General features: G+C 40.8%; 3 protein-coding genes across 4 annotated transcripts; 1 reads left to right on the forward strand and 2 right to left on the reverse strand.

The window, feature by feature from the left end:
- Positions 1–6,469: 6,469 nt before the first annotated feature.
- On the reverse strand, positions 6,470–7,438 carry LOC133740423 (MFP1 attachment factor 1-like). Of its 2 annotated transcripts, none has more exons than XM_062168376.1 (2): positions 7,331–7,438; positions 6,470–7,224 (listed from the first exon to the last, which is right to left on the reverse strand). In XM_062168376.1, exon 2 carries the CDS (start codon positions 7,182–7,184, stop codon positions 6,675–6,677), a length of 510 nt encoding a protein of 169 aa, XP_062024360.1. In that variant the 5' UTR covers positions 7,185–7,224; positions 7,331–7,438; the 3' UTR covers positions 6,470–6,674. The 2 variants fall into 2 exon arrangements, with proteins under 2 accessions (XP_062024360.1, XP_062024361.1); XM_062168377.1 differs by having other exon boundaries at positions 6,470–7,227; positions 7,331–7,436.
- Positions 7,439–9,719: 2,281 nt separating this feature from the next.
- Positions 9,720–12,266, reverse strand: LOC133739770 (cytochrome P450 81Q32-like). Its single transcript, XM_062167570.1, has 2 exons — positions 11,039–12,266; positions 9,720–10,533 (listed from the first exon to the last, which is right to left on the reverse strand). Exons 1-2 carry the CDS (start codon positions 11,960–11,962, stop codon positions 9,925–9,927), a joined length of 1,533 nt encoding a protein of 510 aa, XP_062023554.1. The 5' UTR covers positions 11,963–12,266; the 3' UTR covers positions 9,720–9,924.
- An 8,172-nt stretch (positions 12,267–20,438) lies between these two features.
- LOC133737989 (uncharacterized) lies at positions 20,439–23,024 on the forward strand. Its single transcript, XM_062165433.1, has 7 exons — positions 20,439–20,526; positions 21,605–21,719; positions 21,800–21,891; positions 22,182–22,216; positions 22,420–22,503; positions 22,588–22,872; positions 23,016–23,024. Exons 1-7 carry the CDS (start codon positions 20,439–20,441, stop codon positions 23,022–23,024), a joined length of 708 nt encoding a protein of 235 aa, XP_062021417.1.
- Positions 23,025–23,507: the final 483 nt, after the last annotated feature.

Consider the following 23,507-nt stretch of genomic DNA (forward strand, 5'->3'; position numbering starts at 1 on the left):
TCGCGATGGCGAGGCCCACTTGATGGGCGGGAGAGAGCCAAAACGAAATGTCTGCTCGACCTCTTCGTGCGACACTTGGATGCCACACTCTTCCTTGCACCGCGAGCATAACACGACGGGCGAGGCTTGACCAAATGGTTTAGCCTTCTTCTGGGCAGGGGCCTCGTTAAGCTCTCCTTCTCGCCCCTTTGTGTTCAAATCCAGGGTTGGTTTCCTCTGGTTCTGCTTGGTCCAGTTCACATCAACCATGTTGATCCCAGTATCAGGAAAAGGGTTTAGGTCAACAAGCGCTGCTGCAGTTACTGGAGCCTCCACTTGAAGACTACCGTTATTGAGCCATACCTGGATCTGGTCCTTGAGCTTCACACAGTCAGCTGTATTATGGTTCCACAAGTTATGGAATTTACAATATTTCTTTCCTTTCAGCTGATCTGGTCGAGGGAAAGGTCCAAAGTCGGTCTTCACCATCTTCGCGGCGATCATCTCATCTAAAATCTCGTGTACCTTGTTGGCATCATATGTATACGCCGCAAACTCAGGTTTAGTGAAGGCTATCGATTTGAGCTTGACAGGTTCCTTGGAGATTTTCAGTTGCTTCAAGGCTGGGTTCTTTCTCCCTGTCAGCTCATAAGCAGCGATGTCGCTCTCATCTTCTTCATCGTCCTCCTGAACCAAATCCTCACTATGATAGTTATAGTAAGGATCATACGTAGCCGGCTGATAGCTCAGGGCCGCTACGGTGCGATTTTTCCCTGGTACATATGTCCCTCTGGACGCATTCTTCCTGGCATCAGTTTCTCTGAGGAGATGTTCGAAGCTTCCCACCTCTGTGATGAGCTCTCCCATTGACTGAATCTTGCTTCCATGCTGCTTCTTTCGCTGGCGCGGCTCTAAGCCTTTGATCGCCAACTTGATCAACTCTTTCTCCGGCAGGATCACATTCAGTTTGGCCTTCTGAATCTGGAAGCGCTGAAGGTAGGCCACAGCGGACTCCGTGGGTTGTTGGGCCATTTGGGTGAGAGAAGCCAAGTCTACCTCAGGCTCTGTGGCCCCAAAAGTCTCTCGGAAGAGCTTTTCCATTGCAGGCCAATCTGCCACAGTTCCTGGTCGCAGTTTGGAGAACCATCTAAAGGCAGCCCCTGATAGAGAAGTGCCAAAGATCCTGCACTTGAGGATGTCATCATTCTGGTACTGGCCTCATTGTACCCTGAACCTGGCCAGATGAGTTGCCGCATTCTCGGTATCCTCCCCTGAAAAGGTAGCAAATATGATGTTTTTATAACCCCTGGGGAAAGGCGCGAGCATTATGTGCGGTGGGAAAGGTCCCTCATAGACCCCATCCATCTGGGCCCTAGGGTTAGCCTGTCTAATCATCTCCTCTACCTCATCTCGTCTCACATATTCTGGACCCGAAGGAGGAGGAGGTGGTATGGCCGCTGCATGGCGAGCAGGCTGCACAGGTATTGCTTGGTTTACAGTCGCTGTCCCTTCTCCTATCTGCACAACGCGGGTTGTAGCGGGTTGTTGAAGAGTCACTGCTGGCATAGACATCTCTTTCGCCAAAGCTGTTATCTTGATCGGGTTACCAGCCTGGTCAATCACATATTAGCTTCCTGGCAGCTCTTGGTATACATTCTCTGCTCCATCGCTGTCATACTGAATGAACACAGCGGGGTCGGACGAAGTGTCAGCATTTTTCGATGCCTGCTGCTTCTGTCTGGCGGTCTGTCCACCTGACGGTGTGGTTTTTTCCTTGCTGCCGCCAATAACCAGAGCTCGCTCCTTATCTCTCACTTGCGTGGTAGCAGCGGTTGCGGCAGGCGTAGCTGTACTGCTGCTACCCTTTTCCCGCTGATTTGGCGGCACATATTTACCTGAACCAGATGGTTGGCCCAGGGAACCAAGGATAGCGTTAGGATCTCCTAACGTCTTATTCAACACTTCTTTGGCTTGGTTCAACTCAGCTCTTTGCATGGCCACCTCGGTTGCGAGAGTTGCTCCATCTTTGCGAAGACCTGCCATATCTGATGCTGTTTGCTTGGTATGATTCGCAAGAGCATCAATGATCTTTTTCTACTGCTGACTCTGGGCATCTGCGATGCTTATAGCTTGAGCTTTTAATGTACTCTCAGTTTGCGACATCAGTTGCTTAGTTTCCGTAGCTTGTTGGGAAATACGCTGGTTTATTTCGCGTAATATTCTATCTGTTTTCGCGTTCTCCCTTTTCAGATCAGCAGCCATCTTCTTGCGATGGTTTTCAATGTTTTCTAAGATGATCGCGCATGCAACCTCGACAGTCGCTCCCTCTGGAATAGGCTTCTCAATGAAATCCTCTGATTCCTCACTCTCCACCGTATTGGAGACAGGGGTAGCGACAGTCTCACTGGCCTGATTAGTGATGACAGTTTGACCCTCAGTAGCGGTCGAGTGACTCTCTTCCTGTTCAGTTGACATATCGGGGAGTTGAGGATGAAGGGAGAATCTTTGAATCACTTGTTCTTCTGACAGACCACGACAATCCGCGCGAGGATACGGTTTGTAACTGGAGGTCTTGTGTTTTGAGCAGTTAGCGTAGCCCTTTTTGTAAGGGTTTTCACTTGACTTCCCAATGGCTAACGTTCACGAAGAGACACTTAGTAGGTCCCACTGGGCGTGCCAAAATGTTTGGCTCCAAAACCAGTTGGATTGCAAACTGTCTCTTTTGAGCGAGTGATTGCGCAGGCGTGCCAGCACCGCGGGGTGCAGTCGTTGGGGTAGTCCCTTGACCTGACTTCTTCTTCAAGCGCTGTGGACGAGGAGAGCACCAACCTCGTCACAGGGTTCTTCTCTAGCCTTTCGGAAAAGGACTTTTGCCTTACGGATAAGGACTTTGGTTGTGGTCTCTTGCGTTCACCGAATCGATACTTAGTATTGTAGACTAAGCAGAGCAATCACCGGGAAGTTTGGAGAAAGCACGGGTTGCGCTAAAGCGTGACTTTAGCTTCGCTGGGTTGCGAGGGCGTTACCCTTGCTTCGCTGGTAGTAACGGTGGCGATTGCGCTCGCAGTCGGCTCGCTGGGAGACTGGGACTGGAAGTACGGTCGCCGGGTTGGTCTGGTGATGCTGACAGTCGGCTCTTGGAGAGACTAGGACTGGCGCACGGTCACCGGGTTTCAACAAAGTTGAAGGTTTGCTCCGGGGAGGCTTTGTAATCGCTAGGATTGATTGATATGAGAGAGGTCTTTAATTCGTCCTTGAAACCCGGTATATATACCTAGGGTTTCTGACTGCTCCTTGTTGTAGAAGGATCATTGATTGAAGTTTCCTAATCGATCTCTGCTACTTACCTCCAATAAGGTTTCGTTTTCCTCATGGATTCCGGAATGGGCGAAGCTGTAACCCAAACCATAGCAGGCTTATTTTTAGGCCGCAGGTATCGGCCCGCTGTGCTAGATCCACTAAAGGATATTGCCAAAATTACTTTTGGGCTCAAACAGAATTACTAAGACTTGCGAGTAGTATGCTGTTTTATAGAAAATGTAAGATTTTGTCTACGACTTATGAATATTCATATATCTTTATTTATTGTCAATTAAATTTAATTTATATGTCAAATATATTTGAAATTATGGGACTAGTCCACACGGGTGAATATATACATTTGTGAATGTAACACCAATCACCACCTACCTATCTCTACTACTATAAAGCCAAGCGCTCCATGTTTGACACGAACAAAGAACAGATTGGTCACAGATAAAATGCAGTAGAAAAAAATTGGTCGCGGATAAAATGCAATAGAAAAAACTAGCAAAACAAAAGCTCATGTTCATCATGATTATTCAACTTGTTTATTTTACCAACACTTTTTCAATGTTTACAAATTCACACGACTAATGGGTGCGTAGTTGGTTTGCATACAATTTGCATGTGAAATCATAGACACTGTTATTTAATCCAATTGAAAACAAAAGAGAAGACGAATTAAGATCTCTTTACTCCTTGATAGTTTTTACCTTACTGTTTTCTTGTTCTTCACTCTTAATTACTTGGTTCATTTCATACCTGCACCAGTTAAAGTCCTTAATTATAGTCATTTCCCCTTGAGTCTCCTACACTCTCATGAACACAGTTTCTTCCCTTTCCTCCTTCGCTGCCCTATTAATTCATCAATCAGTTCATAAAAGATTCGCACTAGCATCAAAAATTTAGAAGCGTAAATTGAAACCATTATATTATAGTGGAGATTGGTCATGAACTCATGATACGATAACATAGAAAAGGAGGACGTGTGCAAGTCAATCAGAAGATTTATTGGTTGAGAGAAACCTAGTTGTGGCTACGCTTTCGGTTTGTTCGTTCACTCACTCCCTTTTCTCTTCATCGTTGTGTAACTTGTGTTATGATATTCAAGTTGTTGCTTGTCGGAATAGAGAGAGGTTGCACTTAATCAAGTGGGCGTAATTACTGCTAAATAATGAGCGTCATCAATTGATCAAAAACAAAATAACGAGACTCATCTACAGTCTCTAAATCTAAGTTTGAAGATATTGGGCATTTGAGCTAGAATTTAGTGAATTTATGGATCAAAGTTTCTATAAGTGCAGGGAAAAATGTTCAGGAGTTGACCATGAAGTTTGGAAATTCCCATCTGCGATTCAGAATAGCAACAACTTTATGGTACTAATTTATTCGTACCTATGATAAAACTTATATTTTAATTTTGAGATTTTATGTTGTTTGATTGGTATTTTTTTATAATCTCACCAATGTTAAGATATGAGTTAGGAGCTGCTTTAAGTGACATACCACAAAAATCTTGACTCGATTTTATGTACGATTGTCTCAGTTTTTCAATTTGAAAAATTGTAAAAAAAAAAAAAGGATTGAAAATTGAGATTTTTGAGCTCCATCAACTCTAGAATCGTTTAAAAATCATGATTTGAGAGTTCAAAGATTTTAGTGAGAAAATAAAAACATGCTATTTTAGTCAAAACATCGTGTACCATAATCTCACAATTTTGGACAGGAATGACCCCCGAAATTTTAATTTTTTGTCCTATAGAGAAAACTTCTGAAGTTAATTCTCACGAGGTTGGAAAAAAGGGTATATATAAACATAATTAGTTGTAAATGTATAAAAGCATTACAATTTGCAAATCTAACAAGATGCTACTTATACAGTCTAACTCCCATTATGAAAAAAAAAAAAAAAAATTGTCAAGTTTCCACGAGAAAAAAACAGAGAGTCCAGAACCGAGAATCAACAACCCAAACAACCCCGTGCTGTGGATGGATAACTACCGTCAAAGTTGTCTGAAAATGACGCTGCCGTGCTAAGACAACGACCGGACTATACCAACTCCACTATTGGAATTAAATACCTTCATGCCAAGGAACCCAGGGAAGCACAACAAAACTTCAAATCGCTACTGGCTCTTGGATACATTAGTAGAGATGTACAAGAGATAATGCAAGACACAAAAGGATAAATTAGAAGGATGAATGAGGAAGGGATAGGATAATCACAATACACAAATGAAATATCTAAAATCTAAAGCCTATAATGCAGATACAATGCATGTCATGTCATTCACTTGAACAATCCTGCTTAACCACTGTACTTTCAAGAAAAAACAGAAGGTACTCAAATTTGAAAGTAAGCATGCAGAATGTAGCACTTGCACATCAAGAAAAATCGATATACACTATCAATTGACTCAACCCACCAGACAAACTCAAACTAGTGCAGAGCTTAGACGTGTTGATGAATCACCTACTTTCATTACCTCCTCATAATAATATAGAAGCAATCAAAAAGCAGGACTGGAAATTACATGCATTTGCACAGAAACTGAAGAATTTGCACTATCACATGACAAAAAGGTAAAAATTAGCTTAACACAAAATGAAGGTGGAATTCCAGCAAACCATGAAAACACCAAACACATTTCCTTTCCCAATCATCTACAACTGATACAGCATAATGGGATACAAAAGTAGAGAAGCATCAACACAGACCAGTTTTAACATGCATGAACAAGAAATAGAACTGTATATAAGAATGCTTCGAGGGACATTGGCCAATATCCCCTTTGACCAAAAAGCTTAACTTGACAAGCTCAAATAAGAAACTCTTTTACCATTGCAATCCTACCATACTGATAACAAGCTAACCTCATATGATCATCATCATGCATAACTCTAGTTGGTTATGGTCTAATAAAAAAACAATCAAGTAACACTCAAGACACCCCAAATCTGCACATTCAAAAGGGTTGCTATCCAAAGAACATAAGAGATCAGGGAACGTTCTTCTTGTTCCTCCCCCGATATTCTTGTAATATAACCACATACTAACAGATTATTTGATTCAGATTGTAATTTAGGCTAAGCACTAAAAAAGACAGTAGCAGTAAATATATAACTTTCAAAATTTGCAATTGCGAATGCATCCCTTTCATTATGTTGTTTTAGCACAAGCATCTCGTAACAAAGCAGATTGATACTCAACACCAAACCACCACATCATATAAAACAGAGAAAATGGAAGCGCATTGCGACAATACCTAAATATTTAAACTGTGTGATAGATTGTTATAATAGGGTAGGCATCATAAGAAATCCACAATCAGTACGAAATAGATCTTAATACTAATAATATTAAAGCTAGAAATGCCTAACACTGACGCAGATCAGGTTGACTCAGTCTCAGTCTTCAATTCCTCAGTCTTGACATCCTCACTGGGAACGGCGGCGGCGGCATCGTCGGCGGCGGCGGTGCTACCAGTCTCGGCGGTCTCGGACGCGCCGTTTTCAGCAGCAGAAGCAGCGGCGTTCTTAGCCTTGACGACCTCGAGCATGCGCTTGCTGATCTCCTTGGAGTAGATCTGCAGGATCTTCATCCCGGTCTCGCCGCTGACCTCCGTGGCGGCGGATCCCCCGGCGGCGGCGAAGGCGTCTTGCTCGATTCGGCGGGACTCCTCGTTGGCCTCGTCGGCGGACAAGGTGCCGTAGCGTCTGGAGAGAGGGGAGGGAGTGGTGAGGGTCTCGATGAGACGGTCGACGACGGCGTTGCGGGTGCGGTCGGTCGGAGGCCAAAGGCTGTAGGCGGCGCCGGAGCTGGGCTTCCGATCCTGTGATTCCTGCTGCTTGGGTGGCTCTTGGGAATCGACGGCTTCCACGGTGCTCTCGGCGTCTGACATTTTGAGCTGAAATTTCAATTTCAATTTCAATTTGGGGACTCTGCTGAAAATAAATAAAAAATGAGGAAGGATTCAAATGTGAGATTGGAATGGAGTGTTTGTGGTGAAGATATAGGAGAGATTAAAAAGGTGAAGGGATGGGTTACCTTAGAAGTTATTACTCTGTCTCTCTGATTGTGGACGCTGGACAGTGAGAGCTGACATTGATATCAATGCTTTACCTTTTTCTTCTTATTTTATCTTCAACCTTCGAAATTAAGGGTTATAGGTAAGGTTGGGCCTGGGCCTCTTCTTCATGACGGTGGATCACTAATTGGGCTTCTTCTCTTTCTATTCCATTGAAAGGGATGCGTCTCTTCAAAAACCTTTCACAAATTGTTTGGAGTGCATATGATGGGCAAACTGATGTTTTGGGTATTGCTGTTAGACTTGGCTTTGTATTGCTGTTAGAATACTCAGCTGTAGAGAAATATAGTCAAGTGTTTTTTTTTTTAGTAAAATGAGGTCAGTCCTTTATTGAAATTGAAAGGCTACAATGATACCATGCCAATAGGCATAAAAAAGAAAATAAACATTGCGAAAGGAAAAGATGCAAAAATTACATTTGAAATACAAAGAATTAAAAATGCAAGAGCAGCAACGTCGAGACGCAGCGCTGATTTTACACTACGGATTGCAGCCGTGTAGTGAATTGAGTAGTCGGTTGTTTAACTATCCATCGAACCCCAACGCACAAATTGACAAAAATCAACTTGGCATCGGAATGAAGGCACTCTCCCACCTAAAGATCGAGAAGCCGGCCAAGGGTGTCAGAACATGGCCATGTTGGCAGACGATCTTTCACGAACAAATACCATAGCATTGGGTCCCAAATCCAGTACCAGCGAGTAGGGGCCCCATGCCATTCCAACTGTTGAACAAAATCCCAACGAAAAGAGTGGGTCTGAACCCAAGCCCAATTGCGAAATTGGGTCGGAAGCCAAACCCAAAATTGAGAGTGGATCAGAGCCCAAACCCCTGACCCGCCCGGATCCCAAATCCTGACTCTCTTGCCCCGGTCCCAAACCCGATACTTGAGGTGCACCACCCAATTCCATTGCCGGCAAGACAAACCCAGTACCACAGCAGCCTCAATCCCATCTGCACCACGACCACTATGCCTCAACCAAGGCACACCCAGGCAGTTGAGATCCAAATGAAGGACCTCGTTCCCAGCCTTCCAAAACCGCAGATCTGGCGCCCCCCGACGAACGCCGCTACCGCCAATCACACCACCACCACGATCAGCCTCACATCGACACCAGCAGCCGACAGACACCAGTTCATCCACCAGATCAGAACCGGCAAACAAACCTGTCCACACCCCCCACGAGCACAGCAAAACACCAGCCCCAACGAGAGGAAACAGAGAGAAGAAAATCAGGCCAAGACCTGCAGATTTACCCATGGATAGGAGAAGGTATAGAGCTACGTCCACTAGGGACGACAGCTCACAAACCTTAGCAGAGCTAGGTCATCTTAGTGTTTTTTATTAGGGTTAAATACTGCTTACTCCCTATACTTATAGGGTTTCATTGTTTCAGTCCCTGACCTTTGAATTTTACCTAAAAAGTCTCTGAACTCCCAATTTCCTCCCAATTGGTCCCTACCGTCAAATATCCTTCAAAAACTCCATTATCTTCCCCTAAAAAGTCTATTATACCCTCATTTACTTTATAAAAAAAATATTTCTCTTCCTCTCTTTTTTTTTTTTTTTTTTCATTTTACCTCTTTTTCTTCCGGCTCTTTCGCCTCCTTCTGTTCATCTCCTCATCAAGATGGTTCCAATCCACAGACGTTCAAGAGGTGAAATGAAAAAAAGAAATAAAACAAAGAAAAAATAAATTAAAAAAAAAAAGTAAGTGAGGGCATAATAGACATTTTCGGCAACTTTAACAGAAAATTTTGACGGCAAGGACCAATTGGGAGGAAATTGAGAGTTCAGAGACTTTTTAGGTGAAATTCAAAGATCAGGGACTGAAACGATGAAACCCTATAAGTATAGGGAGTCAACAGTATTTAATTCTTTTTACTATGTCATATAGTCAAGTGTTTAGTAAATTGAGTTTTAAAATGGACGTGATTATAAAAAATAGTATTAATTGTTTGGTAAAATTTCGTGGATGTGACACTATAATGATGAAAATAGACATAATGTTGAAAATTGAAAATGTTTTTTACTCGTTTGTTTTTTGTATGAAAAAATCTATCTCGACATCTTTAGCACAAATTTAAGCAAGTTTTTTTACGGAGTATTGTGCAAGAACTTTAGAGTACAAATGATGACAATATCACAATTCCACCCCCTCCCAATCTTCACTATTCTATATATGGGGGGTATATATGGAGAAACGATTAAGTTTTAGGTGAGGGAGTCTCCTTTATGGCTTTTATTTTCTCACCTTTATAGCCTTTGATTGCTTCATAACATAGCCATTCCAAATCTATCAATCAGTTTATTTCCTCCTATCAATGAGTAATGATCGAGTTGGAACATTCAAACGAACTTATTGCGGTTGTTTCATTGACTTGAACATGTCATATTGTCATGCTATATCTATCAATTGAGGCAGCATAAAAGGTGAAGTCTCTAGCAGCTTCATGTGTTATTATGTTTTAGCCAGCTAATAGAACGATACTGATCATAATACAATTATTATTTTTGAGATGTAATTCAAATAGGAGACTCTTATATGTTAGCTCAACACCAGATTTGCGCATCATGGCGTGGTTTGCAGAGAGCCTTGAAGGGCTCAGCTTTTGACATGGACTGAAATAATCCTTCTGCCATGTCAATCTCTTCCCCTTTTATCTTCTCCCATTCAAAGCATTGAATCAAGGCTCCCAATACCATCCCCATTAGTCTTTTTCCTAGGGGAGCTCCAGAACAAGCTCGTCTCCCAACGCCAAAAGGAATCATCTTAAATCCTTCAGTACTAATTCCGCTTTCAAATCGCTCCGGCATAAATTTTGTTGGATTCTCCCACAGGTCTGGATCTCTATGAATGCTCCAAGCGTTGACCAACAGCTGCGTGCCACGAGGTACATGGAAACCACTGATCATGCATGCCTCGGATGATTCGTGTGGCACAAGAAGTGGAGCAGGTGGAAATAACCTTTTGGACTCCGTGTATATTTTCTGTAGGTATTCTAGTTTCGGCAAATCTGCTTCATCCAATAGTCGGTCTTGTCCAACATTAGCTTCGATTTCAGCTCGAGCCTTTTCCATTTCATTTGGATGGTTGAGAAGAAGTGACATTGTCCATTCCACGGCCGTTGATGCTGATTCAGTCCCGGCACGTAGTATTGTCTACACATATTTGGAGAAGTCATGAAAAATCAACCGTAATGCTACCAAAAAAACATTAAATACAAAATTCTCAAAAAAAAAAAAAAAAACAATAAATACAAAGAGATGTATCACCAAAAAATCGACCATATAACTTCTGTATGATGTATTCCAACAAAAACAATAAATACACAAATAAAAATATGATGGACAACATATTTAATTTATTGCAAGAAAATCATTTGGACTCCCTATTGTATGGCCAAAAATTCGACCATACAATTTTGTATGACATATATATTCCACATATTTTAATTACTGGATTAGTTGAAAAAAATAAATAAATAACGTAAAATATAGGATGCTCATATATGCCGGCCATATGGTTTCATAATAGAATGTCTACTCACTCCTGTAAGGTATCGTTTTTTGATTTCTTGAATGTAAATTTAGAGAATTCATTTAAGACCTAAAGCTGTAGTACTGAAGAGGCCAAGAGGGGACTAGCATATATGTATGTACTTACAGTTATAACACCTTTCATGGTTTCGTCAGTATAGAACTCAGGATCTTGCTGTTGCAAAGAGAGCATTATATTGATCAACGTAGGCTTTCCCTCAATACAAAGCCCATCACTCCCCATCCTCCTTTGCTCGTCGATCAAGCTTTGAAAAAATCCATCCATCTTCTTCATCAACTCCATCATCCTCTTCTCCACCCCTTGAAAATCCACCAACTGAAGAACCGGGAAAAAATCATTAAGATTTGAGAACCCATGAATCTGCAACAATTCCTTCATCAACTCCCTAAACCGCTTCGCTTCCTGGTCCGCCTCTTCTTCACTATAATACCTCTTCCCCGCTATCATCTGCATCAGGACGTTGAAACTCAGCTTCTTGAGTCTGTGTCTCAACTCCACCTTCGCCCAACCGCTGGTACCGAAGTCTTTAACCAGCTCCTTCAGCAAAACACGAACCTCCTCCTTCCGGAATTCAATGAGCATGCTGAGCTGCTTTGTGGAGAAGAGCTCCAAGGTGGTGAGGCGTCGTAGGGTGCGCCAATAATCACCATAAGGAGCCCATATCAGCGACTTGTAGTTGTAATTCAGGTGCTTTCCGGCAAGAGAACGCGGACGGTTTGCAAAGACGACGTCGTTCTTAGTGAAGCATTCTTCGACCGCAGACGGTGAGGAGACTACGAGCAGGTTACGAAACCCCAACCGGAGAAAGAGAACGGGGCCGTATTTTTGAGAGAGTTTATGGAAAGTCCGGTGAAGAGGTTCTTTCTTGTTTCTGAGCAAGTGGAGATGGCCTATGATAGGGATTGAAGGTGGACTCGGTGGGAGTACTTTTGTAGGGCTACTTGCCCCATACTTTTGTGTGATGAACTTGCACACAAACATAATGAAAAAGAACGCTACGCTATTGAATAACCAGAGAAATTCTTCCATGACTAAAGTGATTGGTTGGTTGGTTCAACAAGCGCTTGATCCCAGTTTTATAGGGTAGTCGATCGTTATCTTTGTATCTGGCTGGAGGAGATCATCGTCATTCATGAGATCAAATGGCCTAGTTTACCCAAAAGGGTGGTGACGACTACCGTTTGTAGTTTTGATGACGACTTTCCAAGCGGCGGGCAAGTGAACATTAATGATGCTATAGATTACTTGGGGGACTAATTCATCTAGTCGAAATCAAACCAGGATTTGTAAAATATGTAATGGTCCCTGGCAAGCTATCTCACATTCATGTGTAGTCTTACTCTCTGGCATTCCCCCCAATGGTCCTTTGTTCATGTGCATGCGCACTGAAATTTCAACAAATAAAGATATTCAATCATTTGTCTATATGTTCAGTAATAGTTTCTTACATAAAAGGTTTCCTTTTTTAATGAGGAAAATTGAATCATTCTACACCAAATTCTCTTTTCCTCTTTTATGTTTCTACCTAACTTATTGATTGCGAAATTTTCTATATGTTGAGTTAGAGTTTCTTACAGAAAAGAGAAATAATAATGAAGAAAAATGAATTACTCTACATCAAATTCTCTTTCTTTTTTATTTTTCTACCTAACTTATTGAGCGTGGAAGAAAATTCAATCATTTTTTATGTTATGTCGTAGAAAGAGGAAAAAAAAATGACGAAAAATGAATCATTTTAGAGAAATTTTATTATACACCCTGTTTGGCTCCAAAACCAGTTGGCTTGCAAACTGTCTCTTTTGAGCGAGTGATTGCGCAGGCGTGCCAGCACCGCGGGGTGCAGTCGTTGGGGTAGTCCCTTGACCTGACTTCTTCTTCAAGCGCTGTGGACGAGGAGAGCACCAACCTCGTCACAGGGTTCTTCTCTAGCCTTTCGGAAAAGGACTTTTGTCTTACGGATAAGGACTTTGGTTGTGGTCTCTTGCGTTCACCGAATCGATACTTAGTGTTGTAGACTAAGCAGAGCAATCACTGGGAAGTTGGGAGAAAGCACGGGTTGCGCTAAAGCGTGACTTTAGCTTCGCTGGGTTGCGAGGGCGTTACCCTTGCTTCGCTGGCAGTAACGGTGGCGGTTGCGCTCGCAGTCGGCTCGCTGGGAGACTGGGACTGGAAGTACGGTCGCCGGGTTGGTCTGGTGATGCTGACAGTCGGCTCTTGGAGAGACTAGGACTGGCGCACGGTCACCGGGTTTCAACAAGGTTGAAGGTTTGCTCCGGGGAGGCTTTGTAATCGCTAGGATTGATTGATATGAGAGAGAGGTCTTCTGTATAGTCTTTAGCCTCTATATATAGGCTCTGCAGCTTCTCCTTCCTAATAGGAATGAAATACTATATTTTAGGCCATAGTTATTGGCCTTGAATCAAATCAAAACTCTTAATAGTTTTGATATCTATCGTAGATTTGCCTCTGTCATCGCTAGAATGTAGGCAAGGTTAATTGCCTTTTAGAGTCCTGGACGTAATCTTTCTCTTGGTCGCGAGTCAAACTGCTCCACCTTCATGAAACCTTAATTGCATGGAAGACTTGCTCGCTTGCATGTGATTGGCTGGTGAATGATGGCCCACCATGCTATTTAATTGCATGAATACTCTTGAATATAAGTGGAGAAGGACAGCACGTTGCCATGTTTAATTACATGGGGAATCTTCCTTACTTGAACCATGCATGAGCCACCATACATACATCATATATATATATATATATATATATATATATATATATATATATATATATATATATATATATTCCTCTTTGACCTCCATCAAGCATGATTGCATGCTTCCATATATGTCATTGCACATTAATTGCATGGGAATATATGAATATTTGCATGGCTTGCTTGCATGCCGCTGGTAGCGAAGGATAATGGCCCACCTTGACTCCTTCTTTAATTGAACCACCAAAGACCTTAATTGCAGGGGTGGTCTTGAATATGGGTAGAGAAGTATAGCCAGCTTGATCTTCGCGAGCAAACCGACTCGTCCGCATTCTTCCCTCTTGCTCAACCTTGGTAATCAAGCAAATAGATCATCATTAATTATCAAATATTTGATAATTAATAGTAAATCGATTAATATCCAGATTTACTTTAAAATTGCTTCGCCTCCAAGTAGGCTTTATTTAGCCTCTAGATAATATATTTCCGAGCTTATCGAAAATAAATCGTTTGGGCCACGGATATTGGCCCGGTTCTCTTCGAGTCCCTCATATAGGGAAAAAATGTTATTTTGGGTTCAAACACACCCAATTTGCTAATGACATATTAGATTAAAGGGGAAATGATCATTTACCCAATTTTAGCTTAAAAATTGTCCACTTACCCAAACACTCTAAGAGATTGTCCACTTACCCAAACACTCTAAGAGATTATTTCTCTAATACCCAATTAAGTATTTTTTTAATTCATTTTTATTTATTTTTGGGACAATTTTGCCCTCTCCTTCTTTGTCACTTAGAGAAAGAAGTCATTGGAGACCTAACTTGACTCCGGTGGGGACTCCGGCGACCGATGACAGGAATTCGGACATCTTTTGAATTATTGAATTACATATATATCCTCTTGTAAAATGACAATTATAGACAATAATTTTAATTAACTAGTATTTTCTTTACAAATTTTTCAACCTAGTTTTCACGATACAGTGGTTTAAACCCTAGACCTATGATGTTGCTCTAATCTATGATAACAGTCCCGTTCTGATCACAACGTCAAACCCAGTGACGTGCATAAGAGGTATTGCAACTAGGCTTGATGTTCTTCCACTGCCCATCAAGGTCTGATGTTGTTCTTTCTTCTTGCTTCCTAGTTTTTTGGGTTCTGCTTTTCATTACGGATTGAATTTACCAACTAGATTTTGATTTGTTTCAAAACCCAAATACCCCATCCAGAAAGAGTTACTGCTATTTCCGAAATTATAACTCTTGAGACTGATGAGACTATGTTTGAATGATTTTTTTTTTATATAGAATTACTGAATCCTTTCTTTACATTTAGAATAATTTTTTTTGTTGAGTTGCTATATGTATTACACAACAATTGATTGTGAGAATGATTCATGTTTTGAATTAATTTTTTTATTTCACTTGTAATATTGTACATGGGTATAGGAAGAATTACAAGGTTATTGTCAAATCTTAAGAGCAACCATTTTACTTTGAAACTATTCAGTTGGGGTGCTACTTAATTGTCAGATTATGTTGTAAATAATTTTGTTTCAATTAAATGAAAGAGTTCTGACCGTTTGATTCATGAACGAAAATTCTAGAAATTTTGTTTGGGTAACTTTTGTGTTTGCATGCAAAGAAGAAAAAAAAAATAAATGGAGGTGTAGTGAGTGAATTAGAGGTATAATGAGTAATTTATTGTTTTGTATGTGAATAATATAACTAAGGTTATTTTAGGAATTCAAAGGGAGGTCTAGTGAGCAAACATTGGGTATTTAAAAGCAAGAAGGACGTGTAGAGAGTAGAGAGGTCAGATGAGCAAATTTGGAGGTCCTAATAGCAACACTCATGAAGAAATAAAGGGCAATTATTCATTTATAATAAGGGAAGAATTAAGAATTAAATCGATTGTAATAAGTTTCAAATTTGTGGTTATAAGTCATTACTGATATCATAATTCAAATTCAAAAAATAGTAAACATCCGACTACAATTAAGGAAGTTTTTTTTTTTTTTTTGAGGGAAAAGGAATATATATTCCTATGATCAAATGGTCATACGACCTTACAAGGTCAATCTAGGGAATCCAAAAATCACCCATTACATTCACTGCTCAACTGACTGCACAAAGAGTCAAGCTAACATCCAAAAGGAAGTTATAAAAAACTAAAATCCAAAAGAAAATCACAAAAACTAAATTTATTCTAACACAACCCTAACTCTCCGCATCTGCCTTGATTAGCTTAGGGCCTAGAGACCATCTTGGTATACCCCTCCACCCGTCAATGCAGTGAATAGCCTCGTTTTTTAGATTCATGTTGAGTCCCAGCTCATAACAAGCCCACCAAGAGCTCGGCCCAACTCCAGCCCAAATTAGAGAAAGGAGGGAAAGTGGGCTTAGACCCAGAAGCGCAGCCCAACTCCCACTGCCCCCACTCTGCAATTCAGACCAGAGAGCACCAGAGCCCTAGTGAACTCGCTGGAGCCGCTGCTACCACGACGCAAACTGCCTCTGCCATGACAACACTTCCGGCGATCGGCCTCGCCCTTCAGCCACAGGAAGATTCAGATCACCGCAAACCGAGTCCAGCTCCAAACCCGACCAAGGCTTCACTACCAAAACCGCTGCACTGATCTGAGCACCACCGCAAACCCACGTCGTTGCTGCGACTGCACGGACGCACGAGGATCACCGTTCAAGGCTAACTTCAATCCAATCCCAGAACCTAATCGACGTCGACAGTGAGTAATCACCGTGCGTCAATCCCAGATTCTCTCACCTGCAAGAACCGACGCAAGAGACGCATCAGTCAGAAAACTCGTCGGGTTGTTGTGGCCTTGCTACACGAAACCTAGGGTTTCAGTATAAGGCTCCCCGAAAAGTGGAGCTCTAACTTAGATTTTGAGAATTTCATAAACAATCAAGGAAGATCTTATTTAGATTACATCCTATTTAATCAGAAGGGCTAAATAGTTAAATTAAAAAAAGAGGAAAAACTTATTTATAGACATATACTCTATAAGGAAGATTCAATTAAGTGAATTGGGTGTAGATTAGAAAAAAAAATATGTGGGTGGATTTTTTCTAATACAAACTTAATATTATGAGTTTATATCTAATTTTCTCATCATTTTATACCTGAAGGGTTTCACTTTTTCTCCTCGAATGTTTTTTTACATTACGTATCGACTTTCTAAGTGCTTTTCTAACCTCACCAAACACTGGCATAGAAAACTATGAACTCTAATTTCATATAGGATTAAATTCAGTTTACCCCCCTGAACTTTAGGCCTAAAATCAGACTGGTCCTTAAACTTTTTTTTTAATCAGACTGGTCCTTGTACCTCAAACAACATCACCCAAGTCCAAAATTTGAATCCGGGTCCAAAAATGACGTCAGCTGCTGAGTTGGAGCCGACGAGGGGGCCCACACTTCAGATTTTTAAACCCTGAAGGAGGGCAGAATGGACATTTCCTATTTAATATAATTTATAATTCTCTCTCTCTCTCTCTCTCTCTCTCTCTCTCTCTCTCTCTCTCTCTCTCTCTCTCTCTCTCTCTCTCTCTCTCTCTCTCTCTCTCTCTCTCTCTCTCTCTCTCTCTCTCTCTCTCTCTCTCTCTCTCTCTCCGCCGCCGCCGGAAGCAAATCATCTCTTTCATTCCACCTCCAAAGACTCGTTTCACCAGAAGCCCAACCAGCCCATCTTCTCCCTCACTCTCTCACTCAATTCCCATTCTCCTCATCCCTACATTTGCATCCGAATTCGTATTCGAAACGATGTTCACCACTCTCATCTCATCACCCAAACCAGACCAGCTCTCCATTCTCCAACACTCTCACTCTCTCTCAATCTCGACATACACGTATCCATGTCCCCAAAACTCATCCCAAGCAAAACTTTCGCCTCCACAGTTTTAACCAGCTTAACAAATGACTCCACCCCTCACCACCGCCCTCACCGTCTCCAATCTTTGCTCCGCCGCGAAGTAATCTACTCCTGAACTCCCTCCCAAATCAACAAATTCAAGCAACTCTGGATATGCAATTTCAAGATCCAAAATCCAAAATTTCCAGATCAAACTAAAAGTAAATTTCAAACTACATTCCTCCACCTGAACCACTTCCTCGTCGGAGCTCGCATCTTCTCTCCTCTTCACATACACATCATCACCAACCTCAAACTCACCTCCATCTGGCGACACCGGCGAGAAATTGACTTCAGCTCTACTCCACTTGCTCTTCTCCTTGTGCTTCGATTTCTTTGATTTCTTGTGTTGCGCAACAGATTTGGGGGTGTTGACATGGTCAGAGGAGGAGGAGGAGGGAGGGCGTCGAAGTGTAGGGAGGTGCGGCGCGTGGATCAGGGAGGATTGGCGGAGAGCAGAGTAGGATGAGGAGAGAGAGAAGGCGATGAGGACTTGGGATCGGATCGGAGTTGGAGGATTTGGGATCGGATCGGATCGGAGACTTTGCAGCCTCCTCCATGAGGACTGCGCAGTGAAGAGAGAGAAAGGGGAGAGAGAGCCTCCTCCATGAGGACTGCGCAGTGGAGAGAGAGAGAGAGAGAATATAGAGAAAAAATAAAAATTATATTAAATAAGAAATGTCCATTCTGCCCTCCTTCAGGGTTTAAAAATCTGAAGTGTGGGCCCCCTTGTCGGCTCCAACTCAGCAGTTGATGTCATTTTTGGACCCGGATTCAAATTTTAGACTTGGGTGATGTTGTTTGAGAGTACAAGGACTAGTCTGATTAAAAAAAAAGTTTAAGGACCAGTCTGATTTTAGGCCTAAAGTTCAGGGGGTAAACTGAATTTAATCATTTCATATATATACCCATCAAAAAGGCCGAAAATGTGATGTCCTTTCCGCTAACCACGAGGCCAACGGGTATAGTATCACATGGATGAATCCTTATTACACGTAACATATAGCTGTATACATGCGCGAACCAAGTGGCACTGCCGCAGACAAAAGCAATAACTTCTATGCCAGCAGAACCAGTAACCCCGCATCGGCCTTCAGTCCATCCCAATCGATAAGCTTCAGTACTTCTGACTTCTTTCATTCCTTCTTGCTGAAGATTTCGGTGCCTGCAGACCAAAGGATATGTATATAGCTATATAGTACGTCAAGCCCTTTGACACCATCATATGCATGCTGCGCTTTAAATGCATTCAAACCATGCATGTTTATGCTTGGTTTTTTTTTATTCTGATCTTTTGCCAAGACATAGCTACCTCATTAGTACTTTGTGGATCCAAAACGCAAACGTTGTCAAAGCTTATTCTGGACATGGATATGCATGTTCAACTACGTACGTATCAATCTCGAGGAATATATATCTAACAAATAGGCTAGGGTAACCGTACTATAGATATATTGTCATGGTATATCTAGATATTAATTGTCATATAAGTAACAACACAATGTTTACGACAGAGTAAACTGCATAGATTTGTAAGCTTATCTAACTTAATTTGGTGAAGGTACTATTCTTTCGTTTCCCGACACCATAACTTAATAACTTAGTGGAGTAATTAACTTAATGAAAGAGTGCTCCACATAAACAAAAATTCTTAACGTAGTTTTATTCACACATAATAGAAATTACAAGTTATGCAGGACATACGTACGTAGGATTTAGCATATATTTCAGCCTTTCACTACACCAAAAAATGAATCAGACAACACATATCAGACGACATCAAACATTTTAACTGTCGTCTGAAATAATCAGACAACAGCAAAAAAAATTATGTCGTCTGAATTTTTAAATCAGACGACAGTTGTTACATTACTGTTGTGCAATTGTAAATCAGACAATGGTTGTTTTTTTGATGTTGTCTGAATCAATCAATTCAGACAACAGTTATTACATTGAGGTTGTTTAAGGTTGATTAATACAATGGTTGAAAAAAGATGTCGTCTGATTGTTTTTAATCACACAACAGTTATTACTTCTCTATTGTGCAATTGCTATTAATACAATGGTTGAAAAATATGTTGTCTGATTGTTTTAATTCACACAACAGTTTGTTAGTTATCTATTGTGTCACTCTCTTTCAGACAATGTACCTGAATTGATGTTGTCTGAGTTTTAGGGTTCAGTATATATGCTAGCTAGTTAACACTTTGCCAAATTTTCAATTTTCATTTCCCTCCATTCCACCCAATTTTACATTTCACATTGACTAGTATTTAAAGGAAAGAACCCTAGCCCATTTGCTCCTTCTTCCTCTCTCGGTCGCACACGCCCCTCTCTCTATCTCTCTCCCCGGCTCCCCCCTTCTTCCTCTCACCATCTCTCTGTCACGCCTGAAAGCTCGACTTCCGGCCGTCGACTTTTGGCATTGCCACCACCAAAAGATAGCCTAGGCGATGGAGAACAAAACCCAGCCACCCCGCCCTCGATCGAGATCGCCGAACCACCGTACACGACCCCTAAAGCTATGCCGTCGCTGTTCCTTAACCCTCTTCGATCTCCGGCCATCTTTTCAACCTAAAACACGGTATGTTTCTCCCAGATCCAACCTCCTCTTCTTCTTCTTCCTCCTCCCGATTCTCTCACTCCCTCCTTTTTCCTCCGTAAATTTCTCTGAATCACTCTATCTTTTTCCTGCGTTTTGTTTAAATTTTCTACGGCCTGTGTGTTTGTGTCTCTGAGTCTGCGACTTAGCTGCTTGTGTGGTTTGATTTTGATGCATGGCTAGATGAATGGCGAACTGAGAGAAATATCTATTTCTATCATTGTTTTGACAGATTGAAAATGAGTATGGACCCATGGAATACGAAATTGGTGCACCAGGTAAAGCCTACACTGATTGGGCAGTTCAAATGGTTGTGGGAACACTAGTTTCCCCTGGGTCCTGTGCAAACAAGATGATGCCCCTGATCCTGTTGTAAGTCTGTCTGACTTTTATCCTTCTTAATCTTTTACTTGTCATGTTTTGGAATCCATTTGCGGATGGCGTTCATGTTATCTTCCGTCTTCTTAGTGGGGTTGCTACTCAATGGTGTGTCTTCTTAATTAGAGATCGTCATGGTAGACATGAATAATGATTCTTATATGTAGAACCAGTCTTTCGTCTTCTTAGTGGGGTTGCTACTTAATGGTGTGTCTTCTTAATTAGAGATCGTCATGGTAGACATGAATAATGATTCTTATATGTAGAACCAGTCTTCCGTCTTCTTAGTGGGGTTGCTATTTAATGGTGTGTCTTCTTAATTAGAGATCGTCATGGTAGACATGAATAATGATTCTTCATTGGACATGGTTGATCTTTACTCTCTCTCTCTCTCTCTCTCTTCTGTTGGTCATATTGTCATTACTTATTTATCTTTTCATGGAGGTTTTGTTTTGTAACGATTGAATGATGGCTAGGTCTTTTTGTTTAATTATGTGCTTGGATTTGTAGTGTTGTAGGTATACATTACTAAAGCCTTTTCTCATATTAGAGATCTGGAGATGCATTTGATTTGTATTTTGTAACCTGATTTGAGAGTCATGTTTGTGGTTAAATTTTTCAGCTATTAAGAACATGTTTTGTCATTTGCCTCAGTGTGGCTTGTTATCTTGATTCTTTATTTATTTTTTGTTTCATAATGATTTGTTTGTCTCAACAGATTAACGCTTGATATGGCTTCTATATAGACATATCAAGCGTTATTTTTTGTTCGCTTTATTTTTTGTTTCATAATGATTTGTTTGTCTCAACAGATTAATTCTTTATTTATTTTTTGTTTCATATTGTGACTACTTCTCTCCAAACAAGGCTTATAAACCAAAGATGTGGACTAAAGCCTAGACTGGATGGTAAGTTATTGAGGCTTGTGACCTATAATACGAATAAGTTCGTGTACTAGTTGTAGAACCTACTCGATCGTAAGGTTTAGGTTGATAAATGGCTCATAGGTTTCTTCTGGCTATACTTACTCGGTTTCTGCAGGTTTACTGAGATATATTGGAGGTGCAGTTCCTTACCGACCAGTTGAGGGTTTGGCATTTTCAGTTGCGAAGTTTATACAAAAGGGTGGATCATTCATTAACTATTACATGGTAAGGTTATATTATAGAAGTTACCAAGTTAAATCATATTCCTGAACATCTCAATAAATGTAATTGCATGTTTTTATGATTCCAGTACCATGGAGGAACAAATTTTGGGCAAACTGCTAGCTGGTGGTCTTTTCATCGCTGCTAGTTATGATTACGATGCTCCTATGGATGAATATGGTACGCACAAAGCATTTTGGATGGGATATGTTACCTTGTCATTCATGTATCCTTTGTCTGGCAAATGATCAATCTTTGGACATTGCTTTAGTTGGAAAATCATATCTAATTTGTTTAATGTTATTCTATCTTATAAGCTTCCCATATCAAGGGCTGTAAAGCTAACCCTCATCATCTCTCTCACATCTTTCTTTACCTTAAAGTAATTAAAGGTCAAATTTTGATGTAGTAATTCTATAAATAACTATTATTTTACTTGAGCATGAAAATTCATCTCTTTCTTTATGCAGGAATGTTGGGGCAACCTAAATGGGGCCATTTGAAAGTAATGTGGTTCTGTTCAAAACTTCATTCTCTCGTTTGTATTTTTCCAGCTAGAACAACTGAGTAGCAACTTTAGATTCCAATTGTCTTAACGATAGCGTTTCTTTTACTTGTATATAAGTTGTTCTTTTAAATGTTATGTAATCTGTGCCTAGTTTGAAATGCAAATTATGTATCTGAATTGTTTATTATCTGTTTTGGCAGAGAGAGAGGCATTCAATGCTAGAAGGTGATGGAACAAATGGAAAGCTTCCTTTGAAACCTATTATATACTTCCAAGAGTACCAAGTCCTCTCTCTCTCTCTATCTCTCTCTCTCTCTCTTCCTTCCATTGTCAAACTTCATATCACTAAACAAGTTTGCATCTTGCAGGGCAAATGGTTGAGTTCTTGTCTTGATACTTTAAAGATCAACATGGAATTCCTTCAGTGTTGTATATTTCCTCGCTGTACTTTCAGCATGCCAGATGTTGTCTATTGTGCCATGTTTGTGCACACTCTTCATTCCCTTGGGACACCATTTTTTAACACAGTCAACCACATGGATGTTCTTATATGTAGAACCTTACAGTCTATGATATGTTGCTGCACTGAATCTGAAGTTGGTAGATTGGGGAAGTTTCTCTGTGAGACCTTGAAAATTGCTTACTATTGGAAGGTGATAATTTATTTCTTTTCATTCTTGCGCATTAATCTTACGAGTTATGTGTCATATAAAAGGGTCTTTTGATAGCATTTGAAACTCTCGTATATTCTTTTCCCATTTTTGATTGGATTTATGGTATCATGCTTCTTTAACAGAGTGAATAATCTATTTATGAGTGCGAGTGTGGAAACATGCCAGGATTTGCTATCTACTATATGTTTCCAGATAGCCAGCGGGTCCGATATGGCCAGTTAATTTGTCAAGGTGAGTTCATGGGCATCTCTTTATTTAATGTTAACTTGCACTAAGCTTGCAGTACCAATCTCATAAATAAATAACTAATCAAGGTCAGTACATTTGGCCAGTTCATGTACTATGAAACCAATGAGGCTGTGAATGCACAACTTACCAGAAATGTTGTGCAACTAAGTTGGAGTTTTGCCGCAACTCAAATTTTCTCGATCTTTGCATGCTTTAGACTTAAATTATTACAATATGAGAAATGTTATTTGCACACACTCAACTCATTGTATTAACTTATCACTTTATGTGGCAGTAGATTTGAGTAATGTTCATATGCTTTTTCCCAATTAGTCAATGCTCTACTTCATTTCTCATGTTTATTTATTATATTAGGCTTAAATTTT

Source organism: Rosa rugosa, chromosome 3, assembly GCF_958449725.1.
Source record: "Rosa rugosa chromosome 3, drRosRugo1.1, whole genome shotgun sequence".
Lineage (NCBI taxonomy): Eukaryota > Viridiplantae > Streptophyta > Magnoliopsida > Rosales > Rosaceae > Rosa > Rosa rugosa.